The sequence below is a fragment of the Artibeus jamaicensis genome, unplaced genomic scaffold (assembly GCF_021234435.1).
Source record: "Artibeus jamaicensis isolate MK-2021 breed Jamaican fruit bat unplaced genomic scaffold, CSHL_Jam_final scaffold_3307, whole genome shotgun sequence".
Taxonomy (NCBI): domain Eukaryota; kingdom Metazoa; phylum Chordata; class Mammalia; order Chiroptera; family Phyllostomidae; genus Artibeus; species Artibeus jamaicensis.
The window spans coordinates 5,957,878-5,982,073 of record NW_026522040.1 but is presented as its reverse complement, the minus strand read 5'-3'; the positions used below and the strand labels follow the sequence as shown (position 1 = coordinate 5,982,073).

General features: G+C 45.9%; 1 protein-coding gene across 1 annotated transcript in view; it reads left to right on the top strand.

Moving 5' to 3' along the window:
• The window catches only part of CPA4 (carboxypeptidase A4), a 39,781-nt gene extending 15,734 nt beyond the window's left edge, over nucleotides 1-24,047 (top strand). The window contains exons 10-12 of the mRNA XM_053657118.1: nucleotides 259-343; nucleotides 4,577-4,802; nucleotides 24,019-24,047. Coding sequence (XP_053513093.1) covers nucleotides 259-343; nucleotides 4,577-4,764 — 273 coding nt within the window. The 3' untranslated portion in view covers nucleotides 4,765-4,802; nucleotides 24,019-24,047. The remainder of the gene's footprint in view (nucleotides 1-258; nucleotides 344-4,576; nucleotides 4,803-24,018) is intronic.
• Nucleotides 24,048-24,196: the final 149 nt, after the last annotated feature.

Sequence of the window (24,196 nt, the reverse complement as noted above, 5' to 3'; positions counted from 1 at the left end):
CAGGACGCATGTGCGTCTTCTCTCACGTCTCTATTCCCTTCCCCAAACTGGAAGTAAAGGACTGGGGATGTGACGGGAGAAGGAGTTCCCCTCACTTTGGAATCAGGCCTCAGCATAGTTGGAGGGGAAAGATGAGGAGACCAGAAGGGAAAACCAGGGGAGGGGCCTAGAAGCTTCCCAACCATTGCAGTGCAGAAGAGCTGAAGCATGCCAGGATGTGGCACCCAGTCTTTCTCACTCTGCTGACTCCTGTCCTAGGACAAGGTGGCGAACTGTGCGGCCAAAGCTCTGGCCTCCCTGTCGGGCACTCGGTACCACGTGGGCTCCATCTGCACCACTGCCTGTAAGTACTCATTCATTACATAGGAAGGGCTCTGAGAGGGACCTCCCCATGGAGTGGGAGGAGAGCTGCAAGTTAGACGTCCTACGCTGCAATCTGATTGTTTTCATTGTTAGTGGATTGTTTTTGTTGTTAGTGGTAGACTGGAGTTATGTCAAGCCTGTGTGGCAATAGCTGTTGCAGGCAGTCATCATCATCATCATCATCACCATGCGGTTTATCATGTGCCTGTGACGACTTGTCACACCAGCGTAGTAGAGTCTGTGTTCCTTATCTCCCATTAACAATTCTGACACAGTTTATCAGCAACTCCTCCAGCCCATCATTCCACTGCAGTGAAAACCCACCTGTGGATTGGCGGCTGCCGGTGGTGGCGGCGGGGTGGCTGAGATTCCCTCACTGGCTATCAGAAATGAACACACGTTAGGACACGGCAGGGTGGGAGCTGCGTTAGGGGGTCTTCCCAACAATGCCTAGCATCAAGTCAAAACCAAAACAAAACCCACCAGAACTCTATCAGGACCCCAAATCTGAAGGTTGTCTTGAGGCTCATTATCCAAAACCTCAACCTCATTTTGAGGAAATAACCTTTGTTTTGGTTTCTCTGTGGAATGTTTCATTGGAACAATTCACTCGGTTCCTGCAGAGACCCTTCCAGTCCCTGATCTCTAAACGTAGAAACCAAAGAAAATGATCATTCTCCAGGCCCTTACTATCAATGAGGAATGTACATACAAATGTGGGGAGCTGGCGCTGACCCTATTTAAGCTCATGCCCTTCTTTTCCCTGCTAGTGCCTCCCCTGTAGTTGGCAACAGTTGATGCTCCCTGGGACCCCAGCTGACGTGCTGATACTGGATTTCCCTCCTCTTCCTCACTGCACCTCCCTCTCTCCCCGACCTGCCTTACCTCCCACTCACTACCTGTTCCTTTCTGGCGTCCTTTTCTGGGAAGGCTCTCCATCTCACCTCCAGGGTCCTGTGATCTCGGCACTTGCCTGTGTTTCAGAAGCCACCATGCTGCATGAGGCAGTCAGCATGATGTTGGTGTTTGTGTTGCTAATTGCAGCAATAACCCATTAATTATTCATGGTTTATTATTATTAGTGTTGTTAAATGGGAACTCCTCAGAGAACAAGCACATCAGGAGAGTTTCTCCACCCTCCGCTTAATTAGTCAGCACTGAGTCCCAGACCAAAGAGCGCTAAACAGACTTGGTGGGGGCCCTCCGAGGAGGACCTCTCAAACGGATCCTGGCTTTCGGGTCAGATAGGGTTGAAAACATGACCTTGTCCTCTCCTACCTGACGCGTTCTTCTCCTCCGAATCAAGAAACACTCATCAAATTCCTCCAAAAGAAGAGGAAGGTTCTTCTGAGAGTGCCCAGGAGCCGTACTACAATACTCTCTACTTCTTTCAAGAGTCCGTCCTCTGTGTTCATGCAGGGACGTCCAACCCGGGGGCCGCGTGTGGCCCAGGATGGCTGTGAACGCGGCCCAACACAAAATCGTAAATTCACTTAAAACTGTTTTTTTTTGCTCATCAGTTTTCGTTAGTGTTTGCGTATTTGATGTGTGGCCCAAGACAACTCTTCCTCTTCCAGTGTGGCCCAGAGATGCCAAAAGGCTGGATATCCCTGCCGACTTTGTCTGCCCTCCTTGCTTTTCCAAAACATAATCAATTTTTGTGTAATAACACTGCAACCCCGTGGGTTATGGAATATGCTGCACAAGTAGTTGCTGTTTCTTCTTCCAGTGCTGGGCCTTTTCTTAGGTTTACCATTTTAGATGAATATCATTCTAAAATCAATGAAACTCATGCTAATGGGTTTCAATTTTCTTGTCTTTTAAAACAGAGCATGTTGCCCTGGCTAGTGTGGCTCAGTGGATTGAGTGCTGGCCTGTCAACCAAAGGGCCACTGGTTTGATTGCCAGTCAGGGCACATGCCTGGGTTGCAGGCCAGGTCCCCAGTAAGGGGCACTTGAGAGGCAACCACACGTTGATGTTTCTCTTCCTTTCTTTCTCCCTCCTTTCCCCTGTAAAAATAAATAAGTAAAAAAATAAATAAAATAAAACAGAGCACATAGAGGAGACTTAAACTCCTTTCTTTAAGACTCAGTGGCCTCCTGAATGTCCGCTGTCATGCCCTGAAGGCCGAATGTGCCCTGTTGGACTGGGTCATTCCTGTGCTAACAAGCTCCAGCCTGTTTTGCTTCTTTAATTCGTGTGTCTGCTTTTTAGAGTTTTCTTGTCTTCTTCCTCTGGTCAGACTATACTGCTTCCAGGCCTTCTGCCTCCAGCAACCTTTCCTTCCTCTTACTGACTCTGGTCTACTAGGGGCTTGGAAACAAGTTCTTTGGGCTGGTTTGGCTCATTAGACTGTGGATATTAAGGATGGTCTGACAGCATTGTCTGTGGTCTCAAATGACTGGTAACCCATGAAAGACCGCTAGGCATTGCATGTTCATCTGGCGAGTGCTGGATAAAAACGCATGGGGTGCATTCATCAGGCAAACAGCCCGTAAATGAATGAGGTGAGTCCCTATATGCTAACAGGCAGTAACCTTCCGATGTTAGTTAAAAGATACGGTGTGCAGAACAGTGTAAATAGTATGTTCCCTTTGTGGGTTTTTTTTTTTTTTTTAAATAAAAAAGGGTAGACTTTGAGCAGGGACCCAAATAAAATGAACTCCATGACCTTGATCACTTGACCTTGATCACTTCGCTCAGCGGAGGTCTTCTTGCCTCCTTCCTGAACTTTAAATGTGCCCTGAAATACTTAAGCTTGCTGTTTTTGTAACCTCTAGAAACCTCTGGTACCTCAGCTTGTTTTTAACTCAGCCTTTTCTCAGAATAGAGAGAGGCCATGGGAACCACGCGAGGATCTGAGTGTAGCAGAGGACATTCCCTAATCCAGGGAGCAGGTAGTCTCTGTGGAACCAGCACCTCTAGAAAAATCACAAATGGTATGGGAACCAACCCGCGGGAACCACGGACAAACAAAAGGACCCGAGTGCTTATTTAACTGACATGTAGTGCACCAAGTGGACTAGAAGGAGGCTGAAGAAAGCAAGGGCTTCATCATCGGTCTTGGGTTTGAGTTTCACCCTCGATACTTTCCATCTACACTTCCGTAGATAAATGACTCATCCTCAGCCTGAATTTCCTCACCTGGAAAACAGGGACAACAGTACCTACCCTCAGTGGGTTTTTCAAGGTTAAATGGGGTCATCTACCATGTAAAAGTTTACATTTGGTAAACTTTCCAGTATCATGACTGGCTCACGGGAGATGTTCAATGAATGATAGCTGCTATTGACATCATCATTTTATTAATCAATATCATCTACACTCTGCACTCCAGCCCAATTCCCGCTCTAGCGTGGTTTGAGGAGGGGCAGATTCACAGGCCTGTTGCCTTTCCCCAGTGTTTTGGCAAAGGGGAAGTCCGGAGGCTGTGCTGCTTTCTTTCCGTGTGTGCCACCTTTTGCTGTGTGAAAGTTACCCTAAAACCTCGCAGCTTAAAACAATAGACAGTTATTTTCTTAACCACTGGCTTTGCTGGGTGGCTCTGGCTCAGGGTCTCAAGGTTGCAGTCAAGATGCCTTCCAAGGCCGCATGGGGCCGGAGGGTCTGTACCTACCATGGCTCCCACAGGTGCCTGGTGACTGAGTGCTGATTATGGGTGGGAGGCCTCTCTTCTTCACCACGTGAAGCTGCGGGAGTGTCCTTACAACAGAACAGCTGGCTGTCCCCAGAGCAAGTGATCTGAGAGAGGGCAAGGTGGAAGCCACAGTGTCCTTTATGGCCCAGCCTTGAAGGTCACACACCTGCATTTCCGCACTCTCTTGCTAGTTACACAGCCAGGTAAGCCCCGGTCAGAGTAAAGGGGCACTGTGCAAGGACGGGAATGCCAAGGGACAAGGCTTATGGGGCTATGTCTCACGTTCTTGGAGGCTGTCCACCGTATTCTGTCTCTGTAAGGAATGGTTTCGAGGGACCCGAAGGGGTCTTCAGAGTGACTTAGTGACCAGGTGGGCAAGAAGATTTGAAATCTCTCGATCCGAGACTAGTGGAGACCCTCATGGTGCAGGACAGCCTAAGACACATGGGTGAGGCCAGTGATCTGCATCACCAGCTTAATGATTTGCAGAAAGAACTCTGGACCCCTCCTGGCCCCTTCTCCCCTAACCTGGAGAGAAACTGGGCTTTAAAGGCGTTTTCTCGTCTGATTTGCAGATAAGGCCAGCGGCAGCAGCACTGACTGGGCGTATGAAAATGGCATCAAGTATTCATTCACTTTTGAGTTAAGAGATACTGGGCACTATGGCTTCCTCCTGCCAGCCAACCAGATCATTCCCACTGCAAAGGAGACCTGGCTGGGGCTGAAAACCATCATGGAGTATGCACGGGACCACCTCTACTAGATGAGGAGCCTGCTCCGTCTATACTTATTGATTCCTACGTATGTACACACACGGAAACCACTGTTAAAGGGAGCTTGTTCCTTCACCTGTGAGTCAGAGCATTATGGCTTTGTAGAAGACACAGGTCAGCCCCTCTCCAGCCCCACTTCCCGAGCTTCCTGTGTTGTCATGGTGCACCTGAGGGAAGGGCTTCTGTCACCTGCCATACTCTTGTCCTGCTGTTGTGCAGAGCCCTTTCTTTGCTTGCCTCTCCTCACACGCCACAGGTTAGGCAGGCCGCGTGTAGGACCGCCCCGTCCTCGTGGCTGGCTCCGCCTGGTGGCTTTAGAACAACAGGGCATCTGCAGGGGTTCTCTAGCCTCACCCAATCTAGCCACACTTGGTGACCCTGCTCTGCGGGGTGGGTGTGAGGGCTGGCAGGTGCTGTGGGAAACAAAGCGATTGGCCTCCAAGTTGATGCAGAAGGAACTTCCTTTAATTTATCTCACTCCTTCTTGAACATGTTTTTCTTTGAAAAGCAATTCCTGCAGGGTCATCAGTAGAGGTCATCCCCCATTTTATTTTTGTGTATTTTTAGTCTGAATACCAAGTAGAGGATCACTTGTCATCAATGGGCCCCAAATTCCCAGATACTACAGTTCTGATCACTCCTTCCTTTTATTATTCAGTGTCACTGGGATCCCAGGAGCAAATCTGTGTCATGCTATAGGTGCTGCTTACTCAGAAACCCTCCACAAAGTGATGACCTCATAGAAGGATGGCTAAATTATCTCCATCTGTTCCATGGGCTCACCTCCACTTTGCCTTTGAACTTCAAAGATCTCATCCTCACCCTACAAGTCCTAAATCACTCCCCTGGCCTGGATAGTCTCACTGCCTGGGCACATTCTGGTCTGTACCTGGCGTTTGCTTCTCTCTCTCTCTTTCTTTCTTTCTTTTTTTTGGTCTTTAATGTCATCATCTTCTATCTGCGCCCTGGACCCTGAGTACTAAGGTGAAGCAAGGCTTCATCAGCCAGGCTCTGGTTCCATTTGACCAGCAGGTACCATGTACGCCCCCTCCCCCCTTTTTTTTTTGCTTTTGTTGAATGTGTCTGTAAATCTTATCCTTCTGCCTAGGATTTGTGCAGCATCTGGTGTGGGCTCAAAAGCCAATAAATATTCAGTGTTGGTCTTATGATTGTCTCCTGTTCTTCGCCTTCACCTGAATAGAACCAAGCCATGGTTTTGAATATGCAGCTCTTTATAACGTCAGAAGCTAATTTTAATCCCCGTTCGTATTGTGTGACATGCAAGAAGACCTTCTCCAGCAGGCCGAGAGGCCTCTGGGGCAGTGTTACCTTGGTGACTGTGTTCTGGTCTGGGGTCTGGCTCTTAGTTTTTCAGCTCAGAAGCGTGATATTCTCACCGTCCGCGCTGATTAGACTCGGGGATGCTGACTCACGCCTACAGAGCTCCGAGGAGGCAGCTGATAAAGCCAGAATACGAATTTATTAATTTGCATTATAGCATGTAACTATTTAGTGAATTGGATCCTCACGTCAGCCTGAACAGTACATTCTTTCCCCGTAGGCAAGATACATGGAAAGCCAAATTATAATCAGAAGGTTGTTTAGTGAGTGGGGCACCAGAGCAAGGAAAGTTAATTACAGTCTATGATTAGAATTTTTAATGGTATCCAGCTCTAATACATGAAATACCCAATTCTATAACCAGAACACACCTGTCAGCCAGCCAGCTGATTGCTTGTGCCGGTCAGGGCCGCCCGGAACCAGACGGCGCTTCTGCGGGCAGGGCGGCACGCGCCTCTGGCACTCGCCTGTGACCTGGCTCCACCGTGTCCCCCACCCCAAGACTGAGACTGTCCTTTGGATTCCTTACGGGAAATATTTCTTAAGAACGTCAAAAGCCGTGATAGAATACCTGTGACTATGATAAAATGAGTAACTTCCGTTTATTAAAAGCCACCATAACTCTGGTTGGTGTGGCTCGGTGGGTTGGAGCACCACCCCATGCACTGGGAGGTCGAGGGTTTGACTCCGTGTCAGGGCACGTGCCCAGGTTTCGGGTTGGATCCGTGGTCAGGGTAAGGATGGGAGACAACCGATCGATGTTTCTCTTTCCTGTTGATGTTTCTCTTCCTCTCTCCCTTCTTTGCTCTCTAAAGTCAGTACACATAGCCTTGGGTGAGGATTCAAAATAAAAGAATGTTGACAGAGATGATTTTTCACACAAAATGGTGTCACTCTTCAACATGCCTTTATCGCGTGTCTAGCACGTGGCAGGGAAAGTCTCAGGCGCTAGCAATGCAGTGGCCAAAGAGAAGTGGATAAAATCTCTGCTTGCACGGCATTTCATTGTATTTGGAGAGACAGGAAATACTCAAGGAAACAATGAAATGAAACAATTGAATTTGGGTGAGGAGAACTGCTCCGAATCAGAGAAAATGGGTACCTGTGACGGGCCGTGGTGAGGCCTCCGGGTCGGGAGAGTTACCACAGACGGCATTTGGGCTTGTATTCTAAAACCGTTCAGGACTCTTCCTTGTATTCTGTTTCTACTTGCCCACGCCACGCGGAAAAGGTGGGCTAGATGTTATCACCCATGCTTGACGGGTGGAAAATTTCAAGAGCAATATGTTTCTTGCCCAAGACAAATAATTAATATGTCCCACTGGCAGAAAGAAAATGGGAGCCGTAAACATTCATGAACAGGGCTTAAATCTCTGAAATACATTGAAATTCAAGAGGCTTTTGCATGAAATCAGCCTCTATGGAATTTTCCACTATTACGGAGCCAGTGAGCATTGATAATGATGAAAAGTACTCTCAGTTTTTTTTTTTTCCCCTGCAGTACAAGGGTGGGGGTTTGCTGAGCTATCACCAGGCCTTACTTACACCAGCCTGCTGAGGACCAGAAGGGACCTTCAGGAAGTAGCTGCCAGGGTGAAGCATATGGTCCATGGCGATGGGTGGGATTAGGTGTCATGCATGTGCTGCCCGCTTAAAACTGGAGCCATTCGTTGACCTGCCAACCTACCGAAAGGCAGGCTACCTCCACTTCTGTCTTCTGGGTGACAGAGGGTGAGGACAACGGGATAGCCCAACTCCTTTACTTAGCCATGTGACCTTGGGCTATGATGTAACCTCTAGGAGCTCCAGGTTCCTCATCTTTAAAATGAGAAGGGTGATATTATGTACAATGGCTTATCAAGAGAATGCAGTGAGCTACGGTGCTCAGCGCCACACTGGCAGTAAAGGCACTCAGTGCACGTCAGCTGGGATTATTACTGTCACCGAGTGGTAGACATTCGTTCATGGGTTAGGTCATTGGCATTTCCCCTAATTAGAAGACTTATTTTTTCAAAAACCTTTCATGAGTCTTAGTGACAAAGATTTCAACTGTTCACCGAAGTCCCTAGTTAGATGTTAAGTCATTTTTAGTTTGGGGGTTTGGAAGTATTGGGGCCCTTTCTCTGGGAGCTTTCCTGCATTAGCTAGAAACAGATGCCCTTTCCCTGGCGTAATACAAAGCATTGTTGCTCAAAATCGTCACAGGTCCAGTTTCCACTCATGATCGCGTGGGGTCGTCTTTGACTTTTACAGGTGCTGGGAAGGCCCTGCTATGAGTCTCTTCTGGGTGGAGATGAGGTTGTGTATATGGTCCAGCTGTGGAATGTCCTGTGTAAGTCACACTTCTTTTATGTCGCTATATTAAGGCCAACGAGGCAGAATCATTTTTTATCATCATCATCCTTATCTTTCTGTTTGATGAATTCTGGAATTTTGCCAAACCAGACAGCTTGTAAAAAGAGATTCTCTCTGCTATTTGTAGTGAGCCTTAAATCATGCACACCAGCTGTTTTCGGTATTTGAAGTAAAGCTCCAGGTGTATCGGGGGCATCCAGAGAGCACGGGGGTCTGTTTCCTCCTCTAGGATGTGTGGGTATTGTGGTGCAGATGGGCAATTTGCTCCCTTAATGCAGAAAGTGAGTCTCATCATTTTCTGTAACTCCTACAAGGCCAAGCCCCACAGCAGTAAATATTTGTTGATTCCATTTGCTGCAGGGCAGCAAATTAATAGTTGCGTAAGCCGGATTCTCAACAAGTTAGGGCAGCAGGAAAAGAGTACTTTCTCCAACAAGTATGATCAGGGGGATTTCTGGAAAATAGATTAGAATGTACGTCCCTAAATCCTAAGAGAAATGGAGCATAAATTAAACCGTCAGAGATAAGGAAGACTCGATATTTGTTAAATTGCTTGTGTTTCTGGAATGATTTATAGTTTCGAAATGCTTTGGTAGATATTGGATAATTAAATGATCACAACCACCTGATGATCCGTGCAGGCTGGGGATTCTCATCCCTTCTGGACTGATGAGGAACTGAGGTCCTAAAGCGAAGCGACTGGCCCACTGGGCCCGGAGGGGTGGCCTGGCACCCTGCTCCGCCAACTGCTGCTGACAAAACAAGGGCACCGCCGCTTCATGGACGTGGGTTTTGAATTTGAGTGCCTTCCAAATGCACGGAATTCCTCCAGTTCCTCTGGTTGCGCAGCCCCATTTTATTTCTCTGGCTTCCGAAGCCTTTTATCTTCCAGTCGCGCAGTGATGATGAGAGCGAGTTTAGGGGAAAAACGAGCGACAGGTCGCCCTCTCTGGTGTTAAGGCCAGCTGCCAATCGAGGGGAATTGTGTGATTCTCAGGGGTTCGCCCCCTCTTGTGCCTGCTCTTGAGATTGTCGTCCAGGGATAATTTGGGAGAGTATTTTAATGATTTTGAAACATTCAAAATGGACCAAAGACACTATTTCTATCCTTTAGGGACTTTATGCCTTTTCACATGGATCAGACAACCCATAAAAACCACAAATCCCCACCGTTAACTATTTGCCTCTCAATAGCTTCCATGACAAAATGTCCAGTTCTCTCGACAAACAAATAGACAGATTCTGTTTGCGAGTTTAAACAGGTTGGCCTCACCTTAGAAAACCATTAACCCAGGTTTTGAGCCTCTGATTCCCTCGAGGGCCGAGCCCAGGTTCCATTTGTTCTGGATCCCCCGCACCTGAGCTCACAACGAGGCCCCAAAACCGCACATCGCCAGGCGTGGAACGTGGCATCAGTTTCTCCCCGGACCCAAAAAGAGCCCGATGGCTTTTCACTTAGCCAACTGGCCGAGGCAGTCTCCGTCCTCAGCTCTGAGTGCCTGGCCCTGGCGCTGTTCTTTTCTAATGGACGTGAGAACACAGAGGTCGGGGGAAGCAGAGACCTCCCACTCCAATTTCAGCAAATTTGTATTAAAAAGCTCAAGATGCCAGGCCCTACGATGACCTGTGTCCTCCTTGTGAGGCGGTCTTTCTAAAACGCTTCCAGATGCAGCTGGCGGTGGACAGGTGTGAACTTGTGTGGGAGGCCAAAGAAGGCATCTGATCTTCCTCCCTTCGGCTCCGGGGCTATCGATAGGGTTAATATTTAACAGAAACGTTTCTCAATGTCCTCCGGGCTGTCTGGTGCCTGGCGGGAGGTCTAGGAGCCTTTTAATTACTCTGCAAAACAAATACGGGACTCTTGGAGCCAGAAAGGTATTTGTTCCAGCTGGAAGGTGGACAAACCGTCCTGCTGGGGAAGACCTGGTGATGACCAGCACCGGCCTGGAGGAGGTGTTCCTCTCCACTCCCGCGGGGCCGCAGGCGCCAGCGCCATGGGCTCAGAGGCCAATGGTACCATGACCTTAGCCAATTTAAGCCAGGAGATTGGGGAGAGGGGGTCCAGAGATGATCTCCCTAATTCCAATAGAAGGAGAAACAATAATGAGCTGAGAGACCTTTTCCTGAGTTGCCCAAACCCAAGGGAGCTTTTGCTCCATCAGTATCAGGATTTCACTTTTTATTTTTCTGACGTTTGGATCCAAATTTGTGGACACTCCCCCAACTGCTACCATCATCCATCTTTGAGCCATTTGAGGTTCAAAGGAAAGTCGTTGCTTAAAACTTAGTGGCTGCCTTCTAAGTCTCTGTTTTTCATCATAATGAGGTGTCGCTCCCATTTCTCCTGATCTCAGAACCCTGGCTCCCAGGAAAGGATGGGCTTCATTCTTATCGCAACTGTCTTCCAGAGTCAGGCTGCCTTCGCCTTTTATACGGAATAAATGTATGTGTGTTTGTAAAGCCTGGAGTATGAAGTCTAGCAATGACCGAGTTAGAAAGAGAAGTGCATTCCCAGTGAGCGAACACCTTTCCATTCAAAGTCGAATGACAATATCAGGCTAACCTGGGAACTCTCCAGAAACAGAGTCTGTGGCCTTGCTGCAGACCTCCAGCATCAGGATCTGCATGGCACGTGATTCCCAGGTCATTCACGTGCCCAGAGAAGTTTGGGAAGCATTTACCTCCTTTAAAACGGCCTCTCCACCCAGACGATCCGTTAGAGCCACCTGGAGGCTCCATCCCAGACCAATTACAACAGAATCTCTAGACATTGGTTTTATAAGCACCTGCTCAGGTGATGCCACCGGGCTGCCAAGGCTGAGGACCGGTGTTTTAAACCCAGTTTCCAGCGCTTTCCCCAATGCTTTGTACACGAGCTGGAGACAACTCTCCACGGACCTCTTACATCTCTCCATTTCTGAAATAATCCACAGTATTCCAGATTATCTTTTCAAGTATGTTAGGAGAACAAACAGCCTTGGAAGACAGAGGTAATGTTTTCCTTTGTAGTGAAGGGCAAATTTGTTCACTGTACAGTATAATAAAAATAATCATTATATTCAAACTGCAGGAAAACAAAGACGAAGAGAAAACCTTGAAAGAAGCCAGAGGTGGGGAAAGACCACCTTACCTACAGAGAAATAGGGATAAGAATTATAGAGGACTTCTCGTCAGACACCACGTAAGCAGAAGAGAGTGGAGTGAAATATTTAAAGAACTGGAAGACAAAACCACCAGCCTAGACTTCTCATCCAGTGAGATTATTCTTCAAAAGTAAAGGAGAAAAACTTTCTCAGACAAATAAAAACTGAGGAAATTCATCACCAGCATTAAAAAAAAAGTTCTTTAGAGAGTAGAAGAATGCTATGGGTCAGAAATTTGTATCCGCATAAAAAAGGGGGAGGAGAAGAAATAAATGAAGATCAAATATTTCTCTTTTTCTTCGGTGATCTAAGAGATAACTGTAACATTATAACAGTAACAATTTATTGTGCGATTATAGTTTATGAATCAGTGGAATATATCTCGCAATGTCGTAAGGCAGAAGGAATTGGGAATACCCCGTTATAAAACTATCTGTGAAGTGGTAAATGTTACGTGAAGGTGGATGTAGTTAAAAGTGTACGTTGCAAACTCTAGGACAATAAAATAACTTTTAAAAGAAGTAGGCTGATGCGGCTCAGTGGGTTGAGCGCCGGTCTGTGAACCTGCAGCGTTGCTGGCTCAGTCCCGGGGCACAGGCCTGGGTTGCAGGCCAGGACCCCAGCTGGGTGGGTGAGAGGCAACTGAGTGATGTTTCTCTCCCTCTCTTTCTTTCTCCCTTCCCCTCTCTCTAAAAATAAGTAAATAAAAATCTTAACATAAAAAAAGGAAGTATGCTTGATATGGCAAGAGAGAAAGTTAAAATGTAATGGTAGGAAATGCTCAATTAAAATTAGAGCCAGCAGGAAAAGAGGCAGAAACAAAGAACAAGTGTAACAAACAGAAAAGTTACAAATTACTATGGATAGTACTTCAACTGTATCACTAATAAATGCAAATGTGAATGGCCTAAACATGCAAGTAGAAGACAGAGATTGTCAGACTGGAGAAAGAAACAAGACCCAACTATTAAGTTGTTTATAAGAAACCTGCTTTAAACATAAAGATTCAGATATGTCAAGAGAGAAGGGATGGGGAAAGCTATTTCATGCTAACACTAATTAAAAAGAAAATTGTAGCCCACCTGGTGTAGCTCAGTTGGTTGGAGTGCCGTCCAGTAGCTAAAGGGTTCTGGGTTTGACTCCTGATCAGGGCACATGCCTAGGTTGCAGATTCAATCCCTGGTCCAGGTGCATAAGGGAGGCTGCCAGTGGCTGTTTCTCTCTCTCCCTTTCTCTCTCTCTCTCCAAAAAGCAACAAAAAATGTCCTTGGGTGAGGGCGGGGGGAAAGAAAATTATAGTAGCTGTCTTAATTTCAGACAAAGCAGACCTCGGAAAAAGGAAAATTATTAAGGATAAAGAGAGGCAATAAAGGATTTAATTCTCCTTTAATTCTCCTCTCTCTGTTGTTAAATGAATTCTGTTAATTCATTCATTTAACAACAGAATGTCACGACACATGAAGGAAAAACTAACAGAAATGCAGGGAGAGATAGACAAATCCACTATCTGGCCATGGACTTTTCACACCCTCCTCTTAGTAATTTATAGGTCGAGCAGTCAGCAAGTCAGCGAGAATATAGTGGACCTGGACAGCGCCATCAATCAACCTGACAGTCATGACACCTCCATCCAACAGCCGCAGAATACACGTTCTTCTCAAGTTCTCATGGAACTTTGCCATGATAGACCGCATTTTGGACCATAAAAAAAAAAAAATCTTAACCAATTTAAAGGAATGGAAATCAGAAAAGGTTTGAGGTTCCCTGGGCCTCACCTGGCCTCTTCTGTGGGCAACAGGGTCCGGGAACTGCAGGAACGCTGACCTTGTCTGGAGCAGTGAAGTCCTTTGTCTATGACACAGGAGTTCTGTGTCTTCTGCTGACACCCCTGGAACTGCGGCAAGCTCCTGTGTTAGCTCGAAGTCAGGGTAAAATCCTCGACCTTCCGGAGTTCCTGACGTCTTTGTTTTTTAAATTCTGAGGATATGTTTTTATTGAAGAGAGAGAGACACACAGAGAGAGAGAACAAGAGAGAGAGAAACTTTGATTGGTTGCCTCTTGTATAGACCCCAACCAGGGACCAAACCTGAAACCTACGTCTGTGCCCTGACCGGGAACTGAACCTGAAGCCTTTTGGTGTATGGGACAATGAGCCACCCAGCCGAGGGGACAACATCGTTTATAGTTTTATTCTTTTCCAGACCAGATCAATACCTAGTCACCTAGAATAAGCCAAGGAATGTCCAAGCGAAGCTACCCATTTGCTTCCAGAATGTTGTACTTCCATCTTTATCTCAGTGACATCAGATTGATCCCAATTGTTTAATCACTGGCACTAGTAATTTCAGCTTCTCATTTTGACAAAAGGTGGGGGAAATGCACAAGAGCTGCTGCCCGGATGAAACCAAGCAAGGTCAGGAAACCAACCAGCAGGCGGTCCCCCAGACCCATGCACTAGGGCAGCTTCCGCAGATGCACGAGACATCGGGGTCGGCCGTGCAGCTAGTGTTACTGTGTAACTGAAGTGTGTCAAGGCAGCCTGAAGTCAACACGCACCCAGCAATGCAGCCTTAAAATTCTTGACCCCAGAGATCTGCCAGGGGGAAGATGGTTCTGACTCTACATGACGAAAAGCAGCAGCAAAGTTTCAAAATCCCAATCGGACATAGGCTTCCAAAGGCAGTGCTTATGGCCATGCTCACATAGCTCCGCCCTGCCCCCCAGTACCTGTCAACACTGATTTAAATAAATTTTAATGTAAAAAGTCAGATTTTGTTAGCCAACACTATGTAAGAGAAGAGGTACTTATTGGGACAAAGGCAGGACAGTGTCAGCTTTTCAAAATCAATTGGTGCTGCCCAGGCTGGTGTCTCAGTGGGTTGGAGTCTTGTCCCCACGTACACCAAAAGGTTTCGGGTTCGATCCCCTGTCGGGGCACGTGCTTAGGTCGAGGGTTTGAACCCCAGCCAGGGTACGTACAAGAGGCAACCAGTGTCTCTCTCTCTCCCCCACCCGCTTTCTAAAATGAACAAACATATCCTTGGGTGAGGATGAAAAAAAAGTCAACTGGTGCCAGATCAGGAGACCAGCATTCTTCAAAAATTTTTTATACTGCAACCCTATAATTAAAAAAAAATTAGCATACCACATCCAACACATGTAATTACATATTTATAAATTCTGTATAAGTATCACTGTACACTGCCCTGACTGGTGTGGCTCAGCTGGTCGGGCATCGTGTTGTAAAGTGAAGCGTTGCCAGTTCGATTCCCAGTCAGGGCACATGCCTGAGTTGCAGGTTCAGTCACTGGCTGCGGTGTGTGTGTGAGAGGCAATTGATCAATGTTTCTCTCTCACGTGGATGTTTCCCTATCTCTCTCTTTCTCCCTCCCTTCCCCTCTCTCTGAAAATAAGTAAAATCTTAAAAAAAAAATCATTGTACTCGTATTTTGTATTTTATAAAATACAAACAAAAATTGAAATTTAAAAAAGGATGAGATAAAAATATACAGTAGCACCGTTAATAATTTCTTCCTTTACCCCTTGCCCTGAAGATGGCAAGACTGGAGCACAGGGCGCATTGGACCAGCCTCTGACTCACCGCGCATGCTCTCGACTGCGGGCGGGCAGCCCGCAGCCTGCACCCAGCTCCGTACTGCCTGAAACCTGAGAATAACTTTTCTGTGTTTCTAAGTAAGATAGACTATTTGGTGAGAATGCTTACTCTGTTTCACAGTGTGGACACCCAGAGCCTCAAATATGTGTTCTTTGGCCCTTTCCAGAAAGAATTTGCTGGCTCCTGAGCCACCTTTGTGTCTGGGTCACCTGGAGTCCACACAGTAGGGATTCCACGGGCACCTCACAGAGCTGTATGGGCAGCTCTCCCCTCACAGGGCTGGCCTTGGCCTTGGCGACACCCCTGGGCCTGTCGGCACCCTTCTTTCAGAGTAGGAAGTGGCCTCTTCGGTGACGGCTGCTGACCCTCTGCCCTGCTGACAACAGGCTCTTGGGTCCTGGCTGTGGGCACCTCACCAAGGTCATTAGCTGCTGGTCCTGAGTAGCCAGACCTTCTACCACAGGGCAGTGAGAGCTGAGGGCCGGGGCATGCCACTGGGCAGGCTCTCAGCCTGGGTGGAGGTGGGCTGGAGCGGGGCCCCCTTAGTGGGTAGCTGGACCAGCGGGGCCCGAGGGTGGGTGTACTGCAGGTGGAGGAGGCCCGCTGGGAGCCCAGGGGAGGCAGCCGCATTGCAGAGGGTGGCCCAGGAGCCTGTCACTCACTGCTGGGCCAAGGCTTACGATTAGACACCCGTCTTTGGGAGGGGAGGGCAAGACTTGGTGCTGGAGGGCCACAGGTAAAGAAGATACAAGGTGAGGGGTGTGGGCGGTGAGAATGAGGTCCAGTGACTACAAATGGGGAGCGGGACAGAGCAAAGATTTAGGGGCTCCGAGCTGAGTGATATAGACCTGGTAGAAAAGGCAAAGGTGAAGGCCTAGGAAGCAAGGGTTTGTTCCCTAGGCTGTTCGGCGTTCATTTGAATGAGTGCACCGCTGAGGAGGTCCTGGCCAGCGGCCCGTGCTGTGTGCAGGGTTCCTGGGCTCGCACAGACGAATACGGCCCAGCTGCAGCCCACGGGGCATTCGCTGCGCGTGAGACCCCCGATGCTGGTGTAGACTCAGGTTCTGGGTACTGTGTGGTGGCGGAGGGAGGCACAGAGTGGGTGAGCTGTGATGTGCTTAGTAGGGCTGCTGGCGGGAGGGGTTTTTGAAGCATGAGTTTGAATGATGAAATGGATCTACAAACTCTAGTCTAGAGCATCATTAACGCACCTTTTTGTGGGTCACTGTTTTCTTGGATTTTCAGTACTTATTTTCCTTTGAAAGTACCCTTTTGGCATGTTTCTGGAAGGTGGGAGAAGCCTGTAGCTTTGTAATTAAATCACATTTTGAGTGTACCGTGGGAGCTGGCCACGTTAAGAAAAGGGTAAATCTCCTTGTTAATCAAAGAATCCCTTTGCCCTTTGAATGACGACACTCCTCTTTTTCTTTTTCCGTTTTTTTTTTTTTTAAGATTACACTTGATATATTTATTTCCATGGAGCACCCAAAGGGGACTAGCAAAAATTGAACATAATTTAGTTTGGGAGTTTTATTTGCAAATATTGGAGCACCTCATGCCATCTCTGGAGACCCTCAGGGTGGTTCCCAACCCACTCTGGGAATTAATATCTTTAATAAAGAAAGGATTCAGGGTAAGAATCAGATTTCCCGTACCCTCCTCACCCTGCTTCAGCTAATTAACTACTTCATACTTCACCTAACTCCGCTCAAATGTCACTCTTTTTTCCTGAGCTTTAATTTTTTTTGTGCGGTGAAGTATATGTAGCATCAACTTTACCACTTTAATCACCTTCAGTGTACAGTTTAGTGATGTTAATTGCATTCGCCTCGCTGTACAGCCGTCAGCGCCATTCAGCTGCCGACCTTTTCCGTTCTCCAGACTGAAACGCCGGCCCCATTAACCACTAATACTCCTCTGTGAGATGGCCTTTCCCGCTTCTCCCTCACTCTCCGGGCCCCCCGCCGCCACTGGGCTGCGTTCTGTCTCTGTGCACTTGACTACAGCTGCAGGCATCAAATGCCACTGTTTAACTCCACGTTTAATTTAATCAGTGGTACAGGTAAATAAATTACTTAAAGAGTCATACGTTTCTGCAAGATGTTGCAAAAGGCCACAGAGTCCCGCTTGCCTTCTTTCCTCCAAGGTCTTGCTCCCCGGCAATAACCACACTGAATTCTTTAGGCTTTGACATTCACATCCATAAACTTAGATAAGATGCTTCTATTGCTACAGGTCTAGGCATTTTCTATTGGTTTTTCACTCTGAAAAAGAAGAACTTAGCTTCCCCATAGTTCCTTTAAAATATGTCCTATTGTGAAGTGTATCGAACACTCAAGAGCCTGTATACAACTTCCGTATCCTGTTGACAATAAAACGAACACTCTGTACCTACCATTCATCTTGAGAACAAGAACATGACGCAACCCTTAGAACCTGCCCCTAATTGCACGTCCTTCCCTTTCCCAGATGATACCAACCTGTGCTGATAATTCCCTTTTCCTCATACTTATCACGTGTGTACGTATTCCTAAACAATATATTGTTTACCCTTACTGTCTCTGAACATACGTAAATGGAAACATACAATGCCTGTTCTGATTTCGTTTCCTTGACTCAACATTATGGGTTTGGGGTTCATCTTCCTGGATGCACGCAGCTGCAGTCGATTCGCCTTCTCTGCTCTGTTACATGTGATATGGATGCAGCTCCATTCGCTTTTGTCCAGTCTTGTCCGTGCAGCAACACCTCGGTGCCCACATGCAGAGCTTCCTCCAGAACGCATAGCTGGGAGCGGAATGCTCAGGGCACAGGGCGTGTGATCCATTTTTTACTTTACTAGGTAACGACTGTTTTCCTAAGTGATCTCATCAGTTTATGAAGCCCCACCACGGGGGTGGACGAGAAATTCTATTGCCCTCTGTCCTTGCCAACCCTGGGGATACATAGACAAACTTTTTAACTTTTGCCAATTTGGTGGTGTGATGTGGTAATTTCATTGTGGTTTGAATTTGTTTTTCCCTTATTATTAGTTATTAATTTTTGTGCGTTTATAGATCACTTGTGAGTCCTCTTCTGTGAAACGGCCTTTCATGTTTTTTGCCCATTAAAAAATTAATTCACAGATGTTCTTTATATTTCATGCATATTAATTGTTGACCAGTTTAATGTGAATCTGTCCTCTCAGTTTGAGGTCTGCTTTCTTCTCTCTGTCAGGGGGACTTCAGAACAGAAGTTCTTAATTTTAATGTAGTTGATTTAATCCCTTTTTCCCTTAATGGGGAACTTTGTTGTTATTTTTTGTGTGTGTGTCTTATTTAGAAAAAATATTCCCTACCCCAGTGTCATACAGACATTATATCGTCTTCTAAGTGTGTTACAGTTTTTCGCCTTTTATATTTAAATATTTTAACCTACCTATAATTGATTCTGGTGTGTTGTGTGATAGAGAGTTAATTCCATTTTTTCCGAATAGCTCTACAATTGTCCCGGCAACACTTACTGAATTGTTTCTCTGCTCCACAAAGACCTGCTGTGTCGAGTTTGCACAAAATAAAATTTCCAGCAGGCTTGGGTTCGTCTCTGTGCTGGGCTCCGTCTGTCAGTCTGTCTGTGCCAACACGCTGCTGTCTCAGTTACCAACGCTTTATAATACATCTTAATGTCTGGCAGAGGAAGTTCTCTCACTTAGTTGTTCCTCAGGGTCATCTTGACGCTTCTTAGGGTCTTATGTCTGTGTCTACATTTTTATCAGCTTGCAGAGTTTTGTGGCACCGTTGGGCTATTGACTGGCATTACATTGAATCTCTGTCTCTGTTTGGGGAAAATGGATAATTTTATGACATTGAGTTTTCTCATCCAAAAATATGGAATATCTTTAGGTTTGCTTAGGACCTTAGCATTTTTCCATAAAATTTTACAATCGTCTCCTGGAAGGATTGCACATTATTTGTTAGAATTATTCTAGAACATTTTTCCACGTTAAATATTCTTGAGAAGTTGAAAGTGGTAGAGTTATATATGATACTCTTACTTCTGATCATGCTTTTTGCCTTGAAGTTTATTTTATATGAATAAACTACAGATGCTTTCTTTTGGTTAGCATTCACCTGGAATACAATTTTTCCATCTTTGACTTTAAGTTCCTCTTTGTTCTTATTCTTTAAGCAAAGCTCTTGTAAATACATATAGCTAGGTTTAAAAAAAAATCCATTCTGATAATTTTTGTTTTTCACTGGAGAGCTAAATGCTTTTATATTTGATATGATTGAAAATAGATTTAAGTGAGTTTCTTCTTTTTATGACCTTCATACCTGTTCTACATTTAAAATTTTCTTTTTGAAACCTTTGTTTCTCATTTTCTTTTGTTTTATTTTCCTCTATCTTTCTCCTTTCATCTTTACCTTTTCTACCTGTTTGGGGTCTTCTAGTTCTTAGTTTAGCAACTGAACATTGCAAACTCACCAAAGTCTAGAAAATGATCAATATCTATCTTTTCTCCCAACAATCCCAGCACCTTAAAACACTCACTCTGATACCTCCTTGCAAATATATGCTGTTATTGTCCAGGATTTAAAATCTTGGCGTTAGGTGATTGGGAAGAAACTACCCCCTGAGAATTCATAATGACAAGGAAGCCCGGACGAGCGTTTGTGACCTAAATTTGCACTAACTATACTGCCCCTCCCCCCACCGGAAAAACTCCACAAGCAAAATTCATTTAATTTAGATTGGTCTCAGGTTGGTAGCCGTCCCCCCCCCCCCCCTTCCCCTGACAACTCACAAAAGTCAACACAAGTGCTCTCTGGAAAAACTCAACTTCGACCCAGGCCTCAAGGGTTTCTACGATAAAGGTCCGAAGAAAATGACTGGTTAGCTCACAGATAAAGGCACAAGAAAACGGCGCACCACGAGTGACAACCAGCAGAAACGATGCGTAACAGAAAGACACACAAAGTCTTCAGATAGTGCAATGATCTGACATAGAATACAAGACAATTAGATTTTACAAATTTAAGGAAACGAACAAGGAGCTCTGACGTAGATAAGAAATATTGAGTCGCTCGGCTTGGAAAAGAACCCAGTAGAACTGGTAAAGATGAATGCCATGCTGTGTTGGTGGTGAAACCATCAGGTTCTGGGCGCCTGCTCTGCCAGCCCTCGCTGCGAGGCGCCACGGACTGTGAGACGCATCCTGATTTCAGGGGTATTAAAGTGCGAGGAAAAAATTGTTTCAGAGTTAATGAACTGTAGAAAAGAAAATAGAAAATTTAGCAGATTGATGAAATCACAAATTAAACTCAGCTGATGGGAGAATCAGTTCATTGGAATAAAGAAACAAATATTTAATACAAATAAATTCTCCAGAATGTAGCTGCAAGAAACAATGAAATGGAAATAGAATGATTCAGAGATTTGGAGGGTTGAATGAGAAGACCTAAAATATCTACCTAATCAAAAGTTCCAGAAGGTATTCGAATGAAAAAGAGGCAAAGTTTTAAAACACAATGACTGAGAAATTTGTGAAAACAGTGGAAAGACTGTCCCTAGATAGAGGAATCTAAATAAATCTCAAGCAGAATACACTCAAAGAAATCTCTGCCTAGACACTCTATACCTGAAGGGTACATGGAGATAAAACCACGCAACATCAAAGAGAAAAAGATGTGCAAAGTAACCAGGGGTAAGAAAAGGTAAATTATGAAAGAACAGTAAATGGACCGATGATTACTTTTTAACAGAAAAAAAAAGAAAGCCAGAAGACAGTGAGATGTTTTCAACATGCTGAGAGAAAAAAAATAATCAATGGAAGGCAGATAAAGTGCTTTTCAGATAAGATCAAATTCAAGGAGTTCATCATCACCAAGCCCTTATTATATGAAATGTTAAAGGGACTTATCTAAGAAAAAGAAGATGAAAAATATGAACAGTGAAAGGACAGCAGACTCACAGTTATTAACAACCACATCTAAAACAAAAGCAAACTAAGAGGACAGCTAGATCAGGAGCAGAACCATAGAAATGAAGATCTCATGGAGAGTTAGCAACAGGGGAGTGGGAGAAGGAGAAGGGGGGAGAAAGTACAGAAAATAAGTAGCATAGACAGTAGATAGAAAATAGATGGGGGGCAAGAATAGTATGGGAAATATAGAATCTAAAGAACTTGAGACATGTGGTCATAAACTCAAGGGGGGAATAGTGGGGGTGGGGGTGTGCAGGGTGGAGGGGAATGAAGGGGGAAATAGAACAACTATAATGGCATAATCAATAAAATTAATTAAAAAAACCCTAGAATTGAAACCGAGAAAAATAAAGAATTTTCAGACAAATAAAAACAGAGAAGAACTTCACTCGAGTAATATTTTAAAAGGTGTACTTCAAGCAGAAGGCAAATGATCCTAGATACAAGGCTTATTTTTCTAGGGGGGAGACCAAGAGCTCTCGGGTTGCCTGGGACCAGGTGATTCGGTTGAGCGGGGCGTGGCTCCCTGCACCAGACACTGAGGGCTCCATTCCCAGGCAGGGCTGTGCCTAGGTTGTTTTTGGGTCCCTGGCTGGGGCACCTACAGGGCACTGATGTTACACACGCTCTCTAAAATCAATAAGCATTTGCTCAATGAGGATAGAGGGTTAAAAAAAGAATTTTCCAAAAAAACCCCCACAAAACCCAAAACCCTTCTAGGGTTTAGTGAACTTTAGGGAGAAAATGCACTTACTTCTCTGGTGTCTGGTTTTTACTTCTTTTTGGAATGTGCAGAGTCTTACTTTCCTGCAACTGATACTTGAAACAGTTATTTTAACTATTTTGTCCAGCATTTTCATCGTTCCATTTGAGCAGGAGCGTTTAGTCCACCCACCTGCAGGAGATGAAATCCCCCGGACAAAAAAAACTTCTCTAGGGAAAGAAACTGGGTCGCTTCGGTCTATGCGGAGTCCATGTCACCTGTCCTCACGGTACACTGGCCCTTCCCCTTGTAGCCTGTACACCAGCTACAGGTTTATATTGATTTGTACGCTCTGTAAATTAATTTTCTACTTACCCCATTAGAAATCTAAGGGCCAGGTGTGTATCACTGTTTTATTCCCAGATTTTAGCAAGTGCCTGGCACATAGTAGGTATTCAGTGGACGTTTATTGAATACATGATTAGAGGAGTAATTAGTCTCAAGGGAGAGGCCAATATTAGGTACCGGATCAAACACTGACTCCGCTTTAACTCCAGCCAATTGGCGGCAGGGTTAGGGCCGGTGAAGCCCCGCAGAACTATGCTGTTAATATGGTGCCCATTTACCACCTCTGGCTATTAAAACAAATTGAAACTAAATAAAATAAAAAATTCAACTCCTCAGTTGCACCATCCACACTTTGGGTGGCTACTGGCTATCCTATTGGTCAGTGAGGACATAGAACATTTCTATTATCACAGAAAATTCTTTTGGAAGTCCTGCCATAGAATTCTCGAGAATTCTTAACTTGCTCCTCTCTCATTCTCTTTTGCTCTTGATCTCGCTCTCCCTCTCCCACCCCCAAGCCCGGCAGCAGGGATCATTGTCTTTCGTTAGTGATTTAAAAATGATGCTATCGAACAAGAAGATGCTGGGTGCTTTTGCCAATTAGCACCATCTCCACTTTTTTCTTTGAAATCCTGGAGTTATTGTTTACTAATACATTCTTTCATTCTGATTTCTACTAACGCTGAATGTTACTTGGGTGGAAAGCATAATTGCTTTCTTTTTGAGGTGCTCAGCCCCTTGGCTAATGTTTCTGTCTGGGAGTTCCCGAAGCCAGGGCTCTAGGGGACTTCGGCATGTCTGAGCGGCTGACCTACGGAATAATGGAGTAGGTCCGGCGGGGTGCAGGAGCGCAGCCCTCGGTCAATAAAAGACCTCCCTTTTCTGCACACATGGCCAGCTAATTGGCCATTCTGGGAAGGTATGGACGGGGGAGGGGGCCTTCTGAGAATCGCCCGTGACAGTTAAGTGGCCTTTTGTTGACATCCTCTGCTGAACAACTTTGTTGGATTTAGTCTCTGCCTCTCCTCTGCCTCCCGCGCCTTTTCTGTTAGATTCATCATTTCCCATTCAGTCCCCCCTTCCAATATGACTGCTTTGTGTGCTGGCCTCGGCTTTATCCCTGCTATTTCCAGACCATAAAGGGGGCTGTGCGGGGCCGTGGCAGGCCCGAGCAATGCACTCTGCCGTCTGTTGAGAACTATAATAATGACCGCAGGGACCTTCCTGTCCAGCAGAAAACTCACCGCCTTCCCCAGCATAATGGTGACCACCTAAAGGCAGAGAAAAGGGACTCTTCCCTGAATCCCGTCTCACAGAATACATTTCCTTTGTCCCCCTCTTCATTCTCTTCTCTTCCCCTTCTCTGTTGCAACTGGAGTACTGACCTTAGATGCAGTTGTCACTAAGAGTCGGTGCCTTTGAAAGAATAATACATTCCATTTTTGAGGCTTTGCCAAGCCAGTTCATCCAAGTTGTCTCATCTAATACCCTCCCCTCCCCACCTGGAAGGGAGGGAGGGGAGGTGTTATTAACCCCATTAGACTGATGAGTAAACTGAGATTTAGAGAGGTTAGGTCAATTGCCCTAGATCTTGTACGCCAGAAGTGAGCACCTGCTTTCTCAACCCCAAGTTCTTTCAATGGCACCCACACTCTCATGCGTAAGGAGGCTGTGGCCCAAGGAAAGTGTGAGTGGGTGGGAAGGCAGGAGGAGAGAAGAAGGGAAGGAACTAGAGGATTTCCTTGGGTCTCTAGTTACTCTCATCTGTCTCCCAAGGTGGCGGGTTTGATGCTCACAAGACGCCGGCCCAGGAAGCGTCTGGGGAAGAAAGACAGCTAAAGGCCCGCGGCGCACTGTGCAGAGGTTGTAGAATTGTTCCCCTGAAACCTGCACAAGTTTGTTAACCGGGGTCACCCCAATAAATGCAATTAAAAAGGGGAGTGGGGGAGAAGGT